The 17,033-nt window shown below is 42.6% G+C and overlaps 1 protein-coding gene across 2 annotated transcripts in view; it reads right to left on the reverse strand.

Moving 5' to 3' along the window:
* ADAMTS17 (ADAM metallopeptidase with thrombospondin type 1 motif 17) overlaps positions 1-17,033 on the reverse strand; it is a 177,361-nt gene that overhangs the window by 40,007 nt on the left and 120,321 nt on the right. For both annotated transcript variants that reach the window (XM_040570362.1, XM_040570361.1), the window contains 3 exons: positions 12,178-12,258; positions 5,755-5,912; positions 2,046-2,205 (listed from right to left, as the gene is read on the reverse strand). In XM_040570362.1, coding sequence (XP_040426296.1) covers positions 2,046-2,205; positions 5,755-5,912; positions 12,178-12,258 — 399 coding nt within the window. The remainder of the gene's footprint in view (positions 1-2,045; positions 2,206-5,754; positions 5,913-12,177; positions 12,259-17,033) is intronic.

Here is a 17,033-nt window from a genome sequence, read left to right on the forward strand (position 1 = left end):
TGTAAGTCAAATAAAAAACTATGCTGAAAAACAGGAAACTAGTCGCTAAGAACAAAAACGTGTCAACTCATTAACTAGGTCTCCCTACCATCTTTACAAGATGCAATCTACACAGCCCTACAAACACTGTAAGCAATCTTATTTTCCACTTGTCTTACCCTTGTACTGTTCTGGTTTTGTATTTTTGTTTTCTTTTTTTCTTCAGAAAAGCTACAAATCTCTCCCCAGTAATTGTAAAATTGACTGCTCCACAAGAACAACACATTGGACTTTCTCCTTCTAGTGCTTAATGGGAAAACAATCTTGAAAACAATTTGCTTTCATTTCTGGTTCCTCCTTCACATGTTACAGTGCCCTGTAATCACCCAGGACAGATGCTCCAGCTATGTAAACTGGAGACACAACCACCCGCCCCTCGGTGACTGCTAATGACAGGACAGCTGCCTCTTGCTGCTCCCAGTACAGGAGGAGTCAGGTTGAAAAGGAGTAATGAGGCTTCAAGAGTGATAAACTGGGTTTGTTTGTATTTCACAAAGAGGTGAAATTAAATCACCAAAATAAAATATTTCTGTCCTTCCTCTCTCTCCAGTTATGCTGCTTAAAAAACCTTGCTAGTAAGAGACATCTCAGGAGTAGTCAACTTTTCTCAAACAAACTAATTCTTGTGTATCAGCAATTTCCTTGAGACAGCAGAAGCATGGCCTGCCAGGATCAGCTCTTCTCTGTGTGACAGACAGAAAGCGGTGTCATGAGGCAGCATGACAGTAACCAGACGTGACAAAGAAAATGCCATTCCTGCACCATATGACTTTGCCTTGCTGCTAATTATTTTGTTTTCTCAGCTACTCTTCTTGTAACCCTCAGTTCGCAACAGATTGACTCTGTTCATGATTTACAGCAGATAATTTAAAATAACTCAAATTCTGTTAATACAGGATTTGTACAAGTCTATATGGAAGTTATTGATGGCTAAATTGATTGATGCAGTTCAGGATCAAACTGCAGAAAGGGAAGAGGCCCTTCCCAGGTTGGCCAAGTAATAAAAGCATCTGACAACCAAAGCATATGAGATCAATTGCCATTCAAGCTACTGCTGGTGGAAGTCATGTTGCCAGGTACTGATATAATTCAGATATGTGGCGGGCTTGTAACACAGTTCAGAAAAGCCACAAACAAATTTACTACTCTTTCAGGTGAGGGCTTAATGGCTCTAACAAATCGTTTTAAAAGATGAGTAAAATTGTCCATTTTAAGATAAGTTTTATTTACAGAAAAAAATCCATGATTTCAGTATACTGAAGGCAGTGAACCTGCAAACAAGAAGATGAGCGCTCTTTTCCTGTGTTATAAAATATGATAGATAACCAGGTCTACTTGTGAAGAAAAACTGTCCAGAACGCATGGAAATGATCCACGTTCCTCAGGGAAAACCCAACTTCTTCCAGCACTGAAAATTCAACCGACAGTGGCTGACAAACCGGCCTCTGGCTTCAAAGGCATCAAATCCCCCCGAGGGTTTCAACAAATCTGTTTCAGGGATCATCTGGAAAGTGTGATTTGCAATGTGCTAATGTACTCCCAGAAAGTCCACCCCACATTAAGAGAGTCTGATGCAATCCTCCAGGAGTTGTCACAGCAGCACTGCTCCCATTTCATCCCCGGGGAAGGAAATGTCTTTCAGCAAACATGTCTGAACACCTGTGGAAACTCTACTCCAAGAATGTGACGGAGGTTTGAGATATGAGGCTGCACACAGCGCCTTGAGCCATCCGTGGAGCACTAAGCCAGGTGCAGTTCCAGCCTAGAGTAACAAGCCGACAAAGCAGTGTCCCTGCCAAAATGCTGGGTGAAAATTAACTGTGGGGATGCAGATGATAGCTGGGAGAGCTGGTGAGAACGAGCTCTCGTTTGGGTTCATCATGGCAACATACATCACCACGGCCAGCTTCCTTCATGTTTTGGTGACACTGCCTTCTGCAGGCACCTCTAATGGGTGGTGTCTGCAGGCGCTGTACAAGTCCCACCAAGCTTCCTAAAGGCCTCACCTCCTCCACACTGCACGCTGCACCCTTCCCATCCGCTGTGCGTCCAGATGTACAAAGAATCCTGTTGCTTTTCTGGCTCGCTTCTGTTTTCAGCAGTATAGTTTACAGGAATGGTGTATTCATAATGAATTCCATAATTCTGGTCATGAAATAACAGCACCTGGTTCAGCAGGAAAAGAAAGACCGTTAAGACATACTGTGAACTGGGAAAACTAACAGAATGCAGAGACAGTAATGCTAGAAATGCTGTTTCAGGTCCATATTTCCCAAATATAAGTACTTCATGAAAGGCAACCAAATCTTTATCTAGGAACCTGAAATTACAGTAGTGTTGGTAATCCAGGGCACTGAAAATGAGGGTGACTATTCCTGCTGAAAGCTATAGGAGCAGGATTTTGTCATCTCAGAAGCCTGAGGATGGCAAGGTGGAGCTGTATCATCCAGCTGCTGGCAGCATATGTATTTTCATACCCCCGCACATTGCTGGAAGGAGGTGAAACCTGCTTTCGACAGCAAACTGATTACTTCCCATGGAGTGACATGTGACATCTTTAGTGTTATTACTCTGAAATTTACTGACTACTAAAAAATGCAGAGGAACAGAGAAAAATGCTTAACTGTTCGTCACAGGCAAATGACAGTTCTGGTCCTGTTCTGATTTACTTGTCGGGCTTCATTTGGCTCTCATTTCCACTGGCTTAAGACAGAAGTGACTAGAAGACACCCAATACAGTATCAGGCCCATGGATTATCACTCTAATACAAATATCAAAGAATTACTACTTTAATGCTGATGCAGTGGTGTTATACTTATTATCTCATAATCTCAGTAGCATTAGACAGTTGAATTCTGCTGGCTCTTGGCACCTACTGGAACAGGAGCAGCACCTTAGCAAAGATATTTTAAGTAGGGGCTGTGAAAATGAAGCAAACAGATGCCCAATTGAAAAAAAAAGCAAATTTACAAACGCTATTTTATCTCAACAATCATTGCTTCCTATTAGGATTGGCAGAAATCACTCCTACTTCATCAATAATTTCACTAAAGCTGTCATATGCTCGTTTAACCCCAAATCCCCCACGATACGTGCTGAAATAAAGGGTCCAGCTTGTAGCCACCGACATCCTGGAGGTCTGTGAACACTGTGGGGCAACACAAACTCAGCACCTGGGAGTTGCTCTCCACAGCGCCGATTCCAGGCAGAAAAACATCTTCCAGAAGATGGTGGAAACAAAGGCATGATTTTGCTTCAGCTACAGAGGGAGCCTTCCTACCAGAACTGAATGCCAAGGTTGAAACTAGTTAGCCATCATTACAAAGATGGATATATATACTTTCTTCACAATTAGAAATACCAGGCATTCAGCAGCACAGAGCTCAAGTACTGCTCTGGCTTTCTTTAAGTGCACGAGATACAGGCAGCTTGTTCTACAGAATCGATCAATCAGCCTTGTCTAAAGCATCTTTATGCTTTGGGAGTGTCTGGTTCTCCTCTGTTGCCAAAAGGAGGTCTAGCACAGGCCTAGTTACACAAACATCAATTTCTCCAAGAAATATACTTACAGCAATGCACTTGGAGAAATGCCTCAAGTATTAAAAACCAGCCCCTAAAAAGAAATCCTTATTATCTCAATATGGGAGCAAGACTAGTGAATCTAAGGGCCCATATGAAACCAATTTCACGCAATTTCGTATCCACATATAATTGGTGTGTGTATGTGTATGTGTGTATAATTGGTTTCAAATGCAGGTCACAATGGATTGACTGAAGCTTCTGGCTCTTTGTCAGTCCAGTGTATTCCACCACCGTTTGAACAACAGTTTTCTATTTAGAGGTAACTGGTAACCATCCTGCCATTCTTGCGCTGAAAGAATGAAACCCACTACCCTTTATCAAGGAAAAGATTAATATCTGATCTGCAGAAAAGACTTCACGCGTGCTTTGTTTATGACTGGCAATGATTTTCAGCCACGTGTTTTTTTTTTAATGGACTGGTAACTTTTACTTTCCTCTTTTTTAATCATTTCAGGAAGATTTCTTTTGCTCTTATCAGCTGAAAAAGGCTGTACCTGAATCTGATACTCATGGAGAACCTTGTAATCACTATGTTATTTACTTGTTATTAACTGTTTCCTATGTTATTTTCTTACTTCTTAGTGGAGGAGAAACAGTATTTCTTTAAAATCAGAGCTCTACTGATGCTGAAGTTTGCAAAATGCTGGTACCAGGTTTTACTGCAATAAGCCTCAACCGAGCAATGCTCTGGAAAGTCCCTAGAGCTGGCAAAGGAATCCTGCACAGCATCTTCACAAATGGTACCTGTGCAAATCCCTTTTCTTATATGAGGTTAGGAAGATCTTGCAAGTACAAGATATTTTGTCAAAGTCCTGGTTTCAGGAGGGAAGACTTGCATTAAGGCCAAACTCAAGGAGATGTCGATTTTTCCTGATGATGAGCGTAGCTCCTTTATACAGGGCAGACCCTGAATCACATGGTCAGGAGAAGGCCCATGTGCCCAAACCCACATCACTGACTGTTTCAGACGTAAACTGAATCCAGCATTATCCCGGTCTGTATGTGAGCCTGGTACACTCACCCATCTGTCCAACAAAGCTAAGACAAAACATCTCATGTTCCTTGTATTTTGACACAGGAAAAGCACTGACAAAGTGGAGTGTTTTTTTTGGTTTTGTTTTTTTTTTGTGCATGTGAAAAGTTCAAGCAACTTCTGAGCTTTTCACACTGAGCTGTCAGATGTTTTACCATGAATGCCAATGAGACAAAGAAAATTAAGATGAAGAAAGGGAGAGATTTCTGATATTTAGCAGTGCTTGAAGTTAGTTTTCATTGAACAAACAGGACAGAAAGTCACAAGGAAAAGAAACCACACGCAGAAAAATGTAATTGAATAAAAAAGTCATAGTAAACAATGCAAACGTTAAAATACTCTATGTCTGTATGCAAACCTCTCTACAGAAACCTTGAAGCTTTATGCAGACTTTCAACTAGTAACGCATTTGTGAGACAGCCAGTAATAGAGTTATCTTATGGGTAGAAACATTCAGGTTACCACTGACACTAAGGGACTGGCCCATGAATCACCCCATCACCCAAATTAACAGAAGAACTATACTGAACATTAGCAAAACCTTCAAGAACAGCTTAAAACGCATAAAACTTTTTAAAAAAAAAAAGAAAACAAGGAACATTTCTGTATGCAATGAAGCCACTTCAGAGTCAAATTCACATGTATCATCTCTACATGCAAAACGTTCTTTTTTTCTATTAGAGCAACAACGTGTTTAAATACAGAATATGTTTTGGCATAAGCAAAGAAGGAATTTTGGCAAAATTTCTATTCATGTATGTGAGCAGGTATGTCCATGAAGGAAAGAAGGCTCCTGGAAACCTATGGACTCTAGAATGAACCTGTCATATTATCTGTGACACATTACAGGAACGTCCTGTACTGGAAATGAGTTTACTGGGACACTGCATGTTCCCCAGGAGTATAGCTCCAGTTATTTTTAAGTAGTGAGGTGGGTATCTCCAGCCCTTCCAATGCTGCAAAAGAATTCAAGGAGAAGCAATACTGCATACCTGTAAGAAACTCTAGTGAGGAAGCAATCAAAATTTAACTTTCATCTAGAATATAAACCCTTTAGGTTGCATCACTTAAGAAACACAAACAAAGGATATAAAGTTACCATCAAGTGCAGTGGTATTTTAGTTGGTCCTTTGGCAGAGATTTTCTCCCACAGACCCCTTCGCACGTACCGGACAGTAGTGCCTGCGATCTGAAACTCACCAGGAAGCTCAATTTTCCAGTCGCTGTTAATGGATCTCTTACTGGAATCTTTTAAAGCTGGAAAGAATCAAATATCATGGAATGAAATGAAAGCGAATACATAATTACAAATAGGCTACTGACTACAATGAAGACTGAGCTTCTTTCTCAGCCCACTTGAAGTGCAAGATGCAGCAGCCTTGTAACAGACACAAGTTTAAACGATAAATTAAGTATAATTTTAGCTGACTTATCATAAGGTTACTAACTCGTGTAAATTCTGTATTTCAGTTGCTGAAGGAATTTCTAATTACATTAACATTACCATTAAGTAAAAATAACATCATATAAACTGGTATTGCTAAGGTTTTACTACCTAAAATTATTAGGTTCCACTTTTCAAAGAAGCAAAGTTCTCCGGCTTCAAAACTTTGAATGTTCTCTGTGTCATTCCACTGCCAGAGAATTTAAAGGGAGGGGAAAAAAAAAGCGTGCAGCAGCAGTTTACAAATGAAAAGGAAGGAAAGGTAACTAGCCACTGTCCTTGGAAAAAAAGTACTACTAATTCAGGACTAAATGGTAGAACTCTTCCAGAGTTCGATCTATTTCAGGAGCATGCCTGAAAAACACGTGTATTTATGGCATGTTGCTGAATTCAGTCACATACATACAGTTCTTTGCAAAGGAAAGCTTGTGCAAGTAAAATGCTTTTCTTTGATTTTCAGTGAAGAAAGATTTAATCTGTGTTTAAGGTAAGACTAAAACACTACAGCACTGTGCTGACAAGCAAGAACCACAAAGCAGTGACTGACTAGGCAAACTGCAAACCTTATTAGCCCATTTTGCTTACCCAAGCTAAGCGGAGTATAGATTGGGAACAGAAAGCATAATTAGAAAACAATTAGCTAGAGCCATAATTCTTCCTGGAATAGCCCAATTATTATTAGTCAAAGGTTTACAGAGTAAACTTATACAGATGTTTGTAAAATGAACATGCCTGGTATATCAAAAATTGCCACTTAAATCACTTTAAGGATTATTCTCAAATCTAACTATTTAGATATTAATCTTAGAAAAATGGGTGGTACCATAAATGTGGACACATCCACCAAATTGGTAGACATGATATAAGGATCTAATGCCACAGAGTAGCTGCTAGAGGACAACCTGAAGATAATTCTGGTAGAACACTTACATACTGACACTGTTACACTCTTCAAGCCATTAAAACCAGTACCTGGGGCGAAATAGGATGAGAGCACCAGTGGCTGTAAACAGAAGCCTCGTTTGCAAGGCAAGATCTGTCTATTTTTATGTAAAGTGTGTCTATCTGACTGAAGTCTGGCAGCAGTTGAGTTTGAAGATTTCCACTCAGACAGTACATAACAAAACCTACTCAGATCTTCAAGCATTAGCAAAAAACTCATAGATCATTTCTCTCTAAACTCTCCTTCCAAATGTAGCAGTACAACTCTGCATTTTTTTTTACTTTCCAAGCAGAATGAATTTCTGAAATTGTATTTTCCTAAACTTGCCTTGAGAAAAAAAAATCAATGAAATCTGTATGTTGATACACCCTTTTTTAAGTGCATATTTTTAAGTGCAAAATACAACTTCTGCTGAGTTTCTGTGTGCTCCATAATGCAAACATTGAACAGTTGTAAAGGCAAGTCAAGTTACAAGGCAGACTGGTCAGTGAACTTGGCAGATCAGTGTAATAACCCCTTCTGCTCAAGCCTGGAAGGCAGAATATTGCAACCTGCAACAACTGCCTAAAAGCATAATTTAGTGCGCCCCTTAGGTTGCTCTCAGTTACTCCAGAGACTTTTTTTTTTTTCAGTTAAAAAACTGGAGAGTCATTACAAAGCTCCAGCATCAGAAATAAACTGAGCTGATGGTCAGGATCTTGCCTGATGCCTTCTTTGCTCTCAAAACAAAATGCAGAAACAAGTAAGATGCTGTCTGTGTCTGCGTGTGATGGAAAGCAGGACACAAATAAAAAATATCAGCAGGCAATGCAGAGCCTGACACAGGCACTTTGCTTTCAGAGTTCATGAGCTGGAGCCACATGCATCATGTCAGCTGCTGTAAGACCACATCCGTCCCGTCTGATGCACATCCTCTGTGCATCAGTAAGGGCAAAAAGAAAGCCACATTACCGAAGAAATCCCTGTAAGATGAATACTGACAGGGAAAGATGCTTGGAGAATTGCGTCCTTTCTTCCAGAAGAACTTACTGCATCAGCAACACTGCTATTCTTCAAATACTGAAAAGCAACTCTAAGGGCATCTGATTTCTGTGACTTAGTGCAAGGTCATTTCAGGATTTCTGTGTTTTCTACAGTACAATGGAAACAAAGTTATTCAGACGTCTGCGTGATGCATTGAGGGAAGAGAAAATTGGCAGACCCTGTTTTCAGAGAGTGAAAGTCCCAGGCCCCGCTGTGGAGATCCACATACTATGATCGAGTTTGCCGTGACATCAGACAGAAGAGCCTGTGTTTTGCAGTTCCTGGGCTCCCTTAGTTCAAGGTTAACTGTGTCTCTTGGCTAAGCCTTTAACACGATGTTTTCTCAACCTCCAGCATTTCAAGCCTATTTTATTCTCTTCCAGTAAAAAATATAACCCTGGCTTTCACTTTACCGAGGGTGTTGCAAGAAGGTAAGAGGAGATGATTTAAAGCCTTTTCAAGTCAATAGGAAAAGCTCCCATTGTCATCCCTTTGGATCAAGTCCCCAAAGCCAGCAAATCCTTCCAGCTGTGTGTAAGCTACATGTAATTCCTTAGAATGCTTAGGAGACCAGGAATTGGACTTCTTGTCAACTGCACAACACACCTGACTTTTCAGTTTGGTCTAATTTCCTATAGGGAGTGTTTGTAGCAATACTGGACTATTCTATATAGACCTTTTTTTATTCTGGCTGGCCTTGTCTAGCACCATTTAAATAGCTACTACAGTGAAAGCCCCCTCAAGACATGAAGGGTCAGCTCACCCCTTCCTCAAATGACCTTTGAGAGGATGGAAATCCCTGTTAGTTTTCCCTTTAGGGGATTTCCTGAACAAACTTTTATTTGGCTCAACAGGACAAGTTGGCTCTGCAGACCCCAAAGAGTTTACTAAAGGTAACAGGAGACTCCTGAAATGATTTCAGAGCAGGACGCCATCTCACCTTCTTTCTGCCACTCCATGTACAGGGGACAAACATGTTCCGAGGCACCCCAACACCATTGTCTATGCTGTTAAAATCATTCCTGTCATACTTAATGGCCAGGTCAACCTCCCAAACAGCTCCTAGCATGGGTCAGGCCTTTGCGGGGTCCCTTCCCAACAAGCAGCACCCAGGCAGCCCCCTGCTCTGTGGGCTGACAACTGGCCTCAGCGCCCAGGTATGTTTTGGGGCTCATTTAATTTACAGATTGAGCATCATCCATAGTGTCTAACCTCTGGGGAAGTCTGAACCAGGTGGAGGTCTCAATACACTGTCTGTGTGGTCCTTTCTGAGAGGATCCGCATCCTGGGGCGTTACTGCAGAAAGATGGAACATCCTTCTGTCCTGGTGCACACAATCGTCCTGGCAGCTCCCTTTATCCCACAAGAGGCTCCACAGTAAAGGTGAAAGGAAACTGCAGGTATTGCTTCCCCAAAAGGAGTGGAATGTATATGTTTTTGTTTTTTTTTCCTAAGATAAGTTCCCTTGGGAACACAGGCTAGGGGTATGATGATGTGCTGCTATTTGCATTCTACAGCAACACAACTCTCTCTGCAGCTTACTTTTTTTCCCCGCTTTGTTCCCCAATCTACAAAGTGCCTTGTGCAAACTCCAGACAATTCCGAAGCAGGATTGTTTTCCTCTGCCAAAGCCTAGTGGCTTCCAGGCTGCTCAAAGCATCCTCACACTAGGCTCGAGGAGCCACGAACATGACTAATCAAAGCTGGGGATGAGATAAAACTATCTCCACAGCAGCACGGCTGACTAGCAAAAATATCACGGTACATGCTCACAAGAGCGTTTGAGAGCTTGGATGACTAAAACTGTGCTTTGGATCCAAGTCATCATCAAAGGAAGATAGCTTGCTGGTAAAAAACAAAATGTTTAATCTTTGTGGATCTCTCTTCTGGGAAAGGTTTGATTTTGATTGCTGCAGGCACTGTTCCCTAAGTAACTGAGCAGGAGAGTCTGGAAACAGCCCCAAAGGGGCTCAGTGAGGATTGCAGGAGTTCCACTGGAGATTCAGCAGAGTATCTGAGCCAAAGTGCTTTCACCACAGCTTGTCTTCACTCGGTGCAAGTGCTCCAAGCTGGCTGCAGTGCTCCTGGGACCCTGTGCCTCAAACAGGGCAGCAAAGCACAGCTCTTTCCCTTCTCCCCACCATGGGTATGTTAAGGCGATAGCAAGCATCCACACTCTTACATCTCTGAGCTGATTCCTGGCTCGAAGCTGTACAGTAGAAGAACATTAAAGAAAAGGAGCCCTAGCAACAACCCATAACTCCTCCTTTTCTTCTTGGCTCGAAGACAGGAACTGACCAATCTGTTTCTAAACCTGGCACCCTGTCAGATCTTTATTTCCACCTTGGGTCCCTCCAGCTTGCTTCCCAGCCTGTGGACACAAACTGCCGAGGCATTTCCTGTTCAAGGTGGTTTTTGAGCATTGCAGCCAGCCAAGCCAGCCAGCGTGGGTTGCCTGTAGGTGGAGGGAAATTCTTCAGGCACTGCTCCCAGCACATGGAATAATGATTCCAAATTATGCTGGGCTCAAATCCAAAACACTGTACCTGGTCCTGAGTGGAAATAGGACCTGATTGGGCTCAGCTTTGATGGTGTAATTGAAAAAGAAAATCCTTCCGCACTCAGATCTGGATGTACAATGCATTACGAGGTCTAACGGAGTGACCAGAATTTAGTTTCCTTGGTCATCTTTTTTGTCCTGTTGGAACACTCCTGCTGCTACTCTATAACTGAGGTTAGCAAGACACTGGGCATCTTTCCCTTGTGCCCAGTGTTCCTGGAAAGAACTTTTTGACCTAAAATCTGTAAAATTTTTATCTGTTTTTATGGGACACATACAAGGGCCAATTCCTGCTCTCAAATGTACATAAGTTCCAATCTTCACCACCTAATGGAGAAACACCTGCTCAAGTCAAGGTTAAGTGGTCACAACAAAGGGCTAACTCCACACAGGAATCTCACTGTTGCAGCTATCTGCCAAAGCCCAAACCCCTGACAAATAACCTGTGTAAATCCCACCAAGACAAACAAAAAGGTTGGCTCCCAGCAGACAGAGTATTTGCAAAGCCCAAGGAAGGAAACACTGGCTCTCATTGTTCCACCAGTGCTTTGCTATGTCAAACATCTTACGTGTAGGCGTAATCCTCTCCCAGCAAGCTGGCTGCAGCATTAGCAGAAATAGTATCAGTAGGGATACATGCTTCGTACCAAGAAGTGGTACAAATGCCAATGTTTTTGCCAAGGATCCCAGTCCGACCTTTGCTACTGCCTCTCTGCATAGCCATGAACAAGTTTTGACACCTCAGCTTCCCCTTCTGCACAATAGGAGAGCAGCAAGCTTTGTGATCCTCTCAGAGTTCCTACCACAGGCCTGATATATCCCTGGCAGCAATCCCATCTTCCAGAGTGCTTTTCTACCCTGAAACCTCACAGTGTCTCCACTCTGAGAAGCTTACTTTGAGAGAACCAGAACATACAAAAGTGAAAACAGTACCTAATACTTTCCAGGCTAAGCATCAGCTGGAACATGTATCTGTTCCGACCACTGCTATGAGAACATCAGGCTGTGGAAGGGCTGAAACACTCTTTGATAGATCCTGCACTTCAGAAAGCAGGATCAGGTCTTGAGTACAGCACCAAGTGAAAACCTGCTGCTGCAGGCAACGGGGCAGGCAACCTCATGGTCAGGTCCTTAAGGGACATCAGCTCCCCTGTCCTGCCTTTGTTCCAGTCTGAGCTTGGAGCCTTCCGATTGGTATCTCTGCCAAGCCTTCCTTTAAATGCACGGTTCTCTTTCCCACTCCCTCCCAAAGTGCAGGCAGCTATACTCAACCCAGCGCCAAATGCTGTTCAGAAATCCTTCTGTCCACATAAACGTGTTCTTTGGTCTTTTCCGGTTGCACAAGGGCCTTGTAAGTGTCAGGTACTATCACATCAGGCAAGTATCATGAAACCAAGCCACAAAAGTAGAGAGATGGAAACAATAACGAAATCAACAGCCACTTTGTGAGAACAACTAACCCATCACTTACAAAGACGTTTAGAGAAGCATCAGTTTAACAGAGAACAGAGCTGAGTTTTGAATCAAAATATTTTTTGTTTTGTCTTTTTACCCAGAAAGCTGTGAGCAGGTTTGTCCTCAACCACTCTGATCCGTCGGGCACCTGCAGGGATCACAGCTGCTTCGATGTAACCTATGGCAACAAAAGGGCAGATGGATGAGAACAACCCACGGACAGCCAGAGGCATCAGTCATTCAGTATCTCACCATGAAAAAATCAACTCCTGCCCAGATATGTGCAATTTGAAATCGAGTTTCTGATAGATACTCCTGTCATCTCCTCTTAAAAAGATCCCTGCTCCTGGCTGTGATCACTGTCTGAAAGGACTCACCTCCACAGAACATTTGGATGATGCCTAAACGGAACAGGAGGAATTAGTGGGACATGTGGGAAAAATAACTTTGTTTTCACTTGCACATTGGCTTTACATAAATGTCCTGGAGGATATAATAGTTAACAGTCTCTTTGCATTGGGCTGCTAAACCGAATTCCACAGCTCAGATTTAATGTAACAACAGAGCCGAAACTTTGTCAGACACTGACCATCTCCAAATGCTGCCAGCAGAAAGAAGCACGTGCCAAATGAGACCATCCGAGCATCTGACAAGGTAGGGAAGTTTTTACAGCACCCCATCATATTTTTATGGAATTCTCATGGTTATTTTTCTGAAATTCTCTTGGCCTCTTCATGCTTCCTTTGACAACCAGCAACATGATGTAATTATACTACTATTCAATAACAGAATAACAGTAAGAATAATAAGGAGCTACAAGGAAACGTAGCGTATTTTCCCCCACCACAGAGCCACGTGGAGTTACGTGCTTGTTTCATGGGGTGAAAGTGGTGCCTTTAAACTAAAAACCTGAGGAACACTAGGGCCCGTTTCAAAGGCCTGGGAGTCAGGGAAAGTTTTTCCACTGGCTTCATTGGACTCTGAATCAGCCCCCTGTAAATGACACTAATCTCATCACAACCATGATTTGATTCTTTCTAATTGGCCACCCAGTTTACTTTGCAGTGTATTACTTGGCACATCTTATGGATTATTGCTCTCCTTTTTCTTTTACATGTTAAGTAGCTTATTCTGTATGTTCTCTCATTCCCCTTCTCTCCCCTCCTTTTTTCTTTTTTGTCTTCATAAAGGGCTGTGTGAAGCTCTTCTGTGTAAGCTTCGCCTTTATGGAAATCAAGGGCAAGCTACAGCAATAGCTTGAAGAACTGCTAGAGCCAGGAGCAGTGGCTCCTCCAGTATTCAGCAGTGTTTGGGGAACTATTTTAGGGACAAGCGCAGCTGAATGGCCATGCTTCTGCTACACTGATAAGAAAAGTCTCAAAAAGGATGCTGACAACCTAATGCCTCTCAGGACTAAGTGATTCTCTTGCCACCATGACATGGAGTGAGTCAGACGGGGATTTTGGGTCTCAGACTGTGGGTTTGTTTCAGGCTGTCTGAACAAGCAGTGTCCAGCCTCTTTGGTGTCATATTAATAAGGCGTGATTGCTTGGGTTTTATAAGGGTCACTGGGTGGACAGTTGATTTGGGATGGATCCACTCCTCCTTTCCCTGATCACTGCATCTGAATCACACTTACTGTTTGACCCTTCAGTTCAGTTCAGTTGTTTTTGCATGTTTGCTTCCTTACTTCTCTCTTACTCGGTGTACCTCAAAAATAGTCTCTTAGCCTTGCAGGACAAATAGAAAGAGGGACAGCAGAGCTGCAAACCATGTCTGGGTACTCTTAAATGCAATACAAAAATCTGTTATAAAATCAAATCAAACGGATGTTGGATTTTATTCTAGACATTGCTAGGAGTTGTTTTTTTCATCAGCTGAGATACCAAATGACAGTAAATACAGAGTGTTCCAGAAACCAAACAACCTCACTGCACCCCATGCATCTGCATCCAACCCCGACCAACAGCTGCCACCAGACACGAGCACACAGCAAAGGTGTGATTAATGCCACCCCGCCACAGGGAAATCAGCCCTGTTACACACCTCAACACCCTTGTTAGGAAGCTGGTTTGGAACATGCCCAAGTTTCAGGTAATGTAACGTACCAATTAGGGTACTATTACTTATTTTTTAAATCGTTTGCCAGATATGAATGCCCAGAACTAAATCATGCAAGGGTTGAATGCAGAGTTGGGCTGAATTTAGTGGAAAGCCAGTCACTGGCTTCACTGTGCTTTGGATCTGTCCCCTGACCGAGCAACAGCCGGGAGCGTCACAGTGCTTTGGAGGTGGGTGAGCTGGGGAGCCACGCTTGAGGTTCAGCTAGTGCCATAAATACACTCATTTCATCACCGTGTCATGAGAGAAACACCACGTGGAAAAGCTGACCTTTCCGTTACTTTTTACAATTGTAAATAGTGGAGTGTAAGCTATTAATATGGTATTAGTTGTGGAGACTGTTTGGTTTGGTCTTATACCAGATTCTTCTCCTCATGTAATTTCTAATCCTGACTGATGGCTTTGGGGGGGTTGTGTTCACAGCTCCTCAGTAAGAAGAAACACACCATGCTAACTCACCGAGATCATGCGGCACAAGCCCGACTGCTGGCCTTTACTGCTTCTTTAGTGAGCTGTGAACCACTCTGCAGTTGTACGAACCTGACCTGTCCTTTCAGAGACGAAGCAGAGTTCTTGGGCATGTACCAAAAGCAGCATCTTTACACCCTCAGTCATTATCTCTAGCAATATTGTGTGAGTTAGTGGTCAAATCCTACTGCAAAAATACTGTATACCATCCATGCAAATTTGCCACAGGTACAAACTCGGACAGCTACCACCGCTCCAGTCTGGTCCTTAGTGCTAATGCGATGCTGCTGGTCCCAAAATAATCCTGATCTTTGAGATAACTGCACCAGAAAACATCTTCACTGTTTTCGAGGCATGTTTTATTAAGCGAACTGTCACTGCAGATTGCCAGAAAGATTATCAAGAGTTAGCTAGTAAGTCCAAAAAAAGTCTCAAGAGTTGGCCCGGAATCAAGGAGTCTCAAAGATCTTTTAGGTCTTAGGATAATTGTCTGCAATGCAGGGGTCTGCAAGGTTGGGCTTCAAGTTCTGCTTTAAATGAGGAATTGGTTAAAGACTGATGAGATTTGGCAACTATCAGGCAGTATTTCGAGTAATTTCACCCATAAATCAGCCTGTTAAGATGAAGCTTTGAAAGTACAACAGGAGAACTTCATTATTTGATAATTTATAGTGCTGTATGCAGTATGCTCCACCTTGGGAACAGTTACTTTGGCATGCACCAATCTTTCTGGACAATCTGCATTACATCAGTGTCTCAGGAATGTAAGACCATGATTGAAGCAAATCCTAGATACAAATTATGTGGTGTAACTCGTATTAGGAGAGACACCAGAACAAAGATGCGGCTTTGTCATCAAGGAGATTAATATGTAAACAGTGGCTACTGTATCTTCATTTAAATGCTGGAGAGATTTGCAAGAGGAAAGCGTTTCACACAGGGAAATCCACTGTTAGCCATTGTTGTTATTCTCAGAATGAAGAGAAAGTTTAGTACGAACTTCAGAACGTCACCGATCTACTACAAAACCGCTTTCCCAGCTCACATCCCAGTAAAAGACAGACTCCAAGGTAGAGGAGAAATTATCCCATGGCTGAAAGCACTGACCTCTAGGCACTGTGCCTTCATGGCCTATCCCTGTACACACATGACGATTAGATGTGAGACGTCAGCAGTGCTCATCCCATTATCAGACTTCCCCAGAGTGCTCAGAACAAAGGTCTCAGAGTGGAAGCCAAGGAAACCAGGCTGCCCTGTCCACCTAGGTATATCAGTTCCCATGGCCCTTCCCACGCTGCACCTTTTACTGAGTGCTCGTTTTTGCAGTGGAGTGGAAAAATGTCCAGCGGTCAGTACATAACCATCTTCTGAGCAGCTGCGCTGATTCCCTCTTGCTATTATCTTGAGAGTAATTCTTTCATCAGCACCTGTCCACTTCCAGCCATGGGATAGCTCATTTGGAAGAAAATCCTATCACTGGAGAGCCATGGATAGATTTCAAAGCCTCCTACTATTACTGCAAAGTTGGTTGCGAGAATCTCTCTTACATGTTCTGCTTAAACCCTTGTAAGACACCCCAGGAGTTATCCCTGGGGCATTATTTTGTCATCATTTAGATATACGCCCTATTGACAAGAAATGAGTTTCTTGCATTGTATAAAGATGCTCCTAGCCAGCACTACAGCACCACTGTCCAAATTTCCTTTATTTGTTTTAAATATGTGCTGGAAAAATAAAGTAAGAAATAAAAGGCCTGTTTTTTCACCATCTTAAAAATAAAAATTGCTAGCAAAGATACACTAGTCATCTCCCAAAACAACAGTCAGAACTGGCATATATCACCATATTGTGCTCTGCAATTAAAAAAGTCCAAATAACTAGGGTTCTTTTGGATCACAAGCAAAGAGCTGCAATGAAAATCTTGTTATGGCTGAGAAAAATCAACAGAGACAGATGCAAGGGAAATGCCTCATTCTCGATGCAGGTCTGAGCATTACAGGCACAGACTTGGAGTCTGGACAGATACCCTAGTCAGTAACACAGATCAGCTACCCAACATATGAGTTGAAGAACTGTCCTCTAGTTCTAGGTCCCTTGTACAGTGACAGGGAGGCTGAGATGGACTTCAGAACAAGCCTGTGTTTATTTTTATTTTTTAAATTGTTTCACAGCATTAGGTACAGGGCGTGGTGCCAGTCCGAAATAAAACAGCGCATTCAGCTGGCCTACTGAAGACAGCCAGCTGCACAGAAGTGTATGTGACATTTAGCATCACAACTAAAGGCTTTTGACCTTCTCCCCAAAACAGAAACGGATTCTGTTTACATTTGGGTGCCCGTGGACCACAGGCTGCAAGATCAGAAC

The sequence above is a fragment of the Cygnus olor genome, chromosome 11 (assembly GCF_009769625.2).
Source record: "Cygnus olor isolate bCygOlo1 chromosome 11, bCygOlo1.pri.v2, whole genome shotgun sequence".
NCBI lineage: Eukaryota > Metazoa > Chordata > Aves > Anseriformes > Anatidae > Cygnus > Cygnus olor.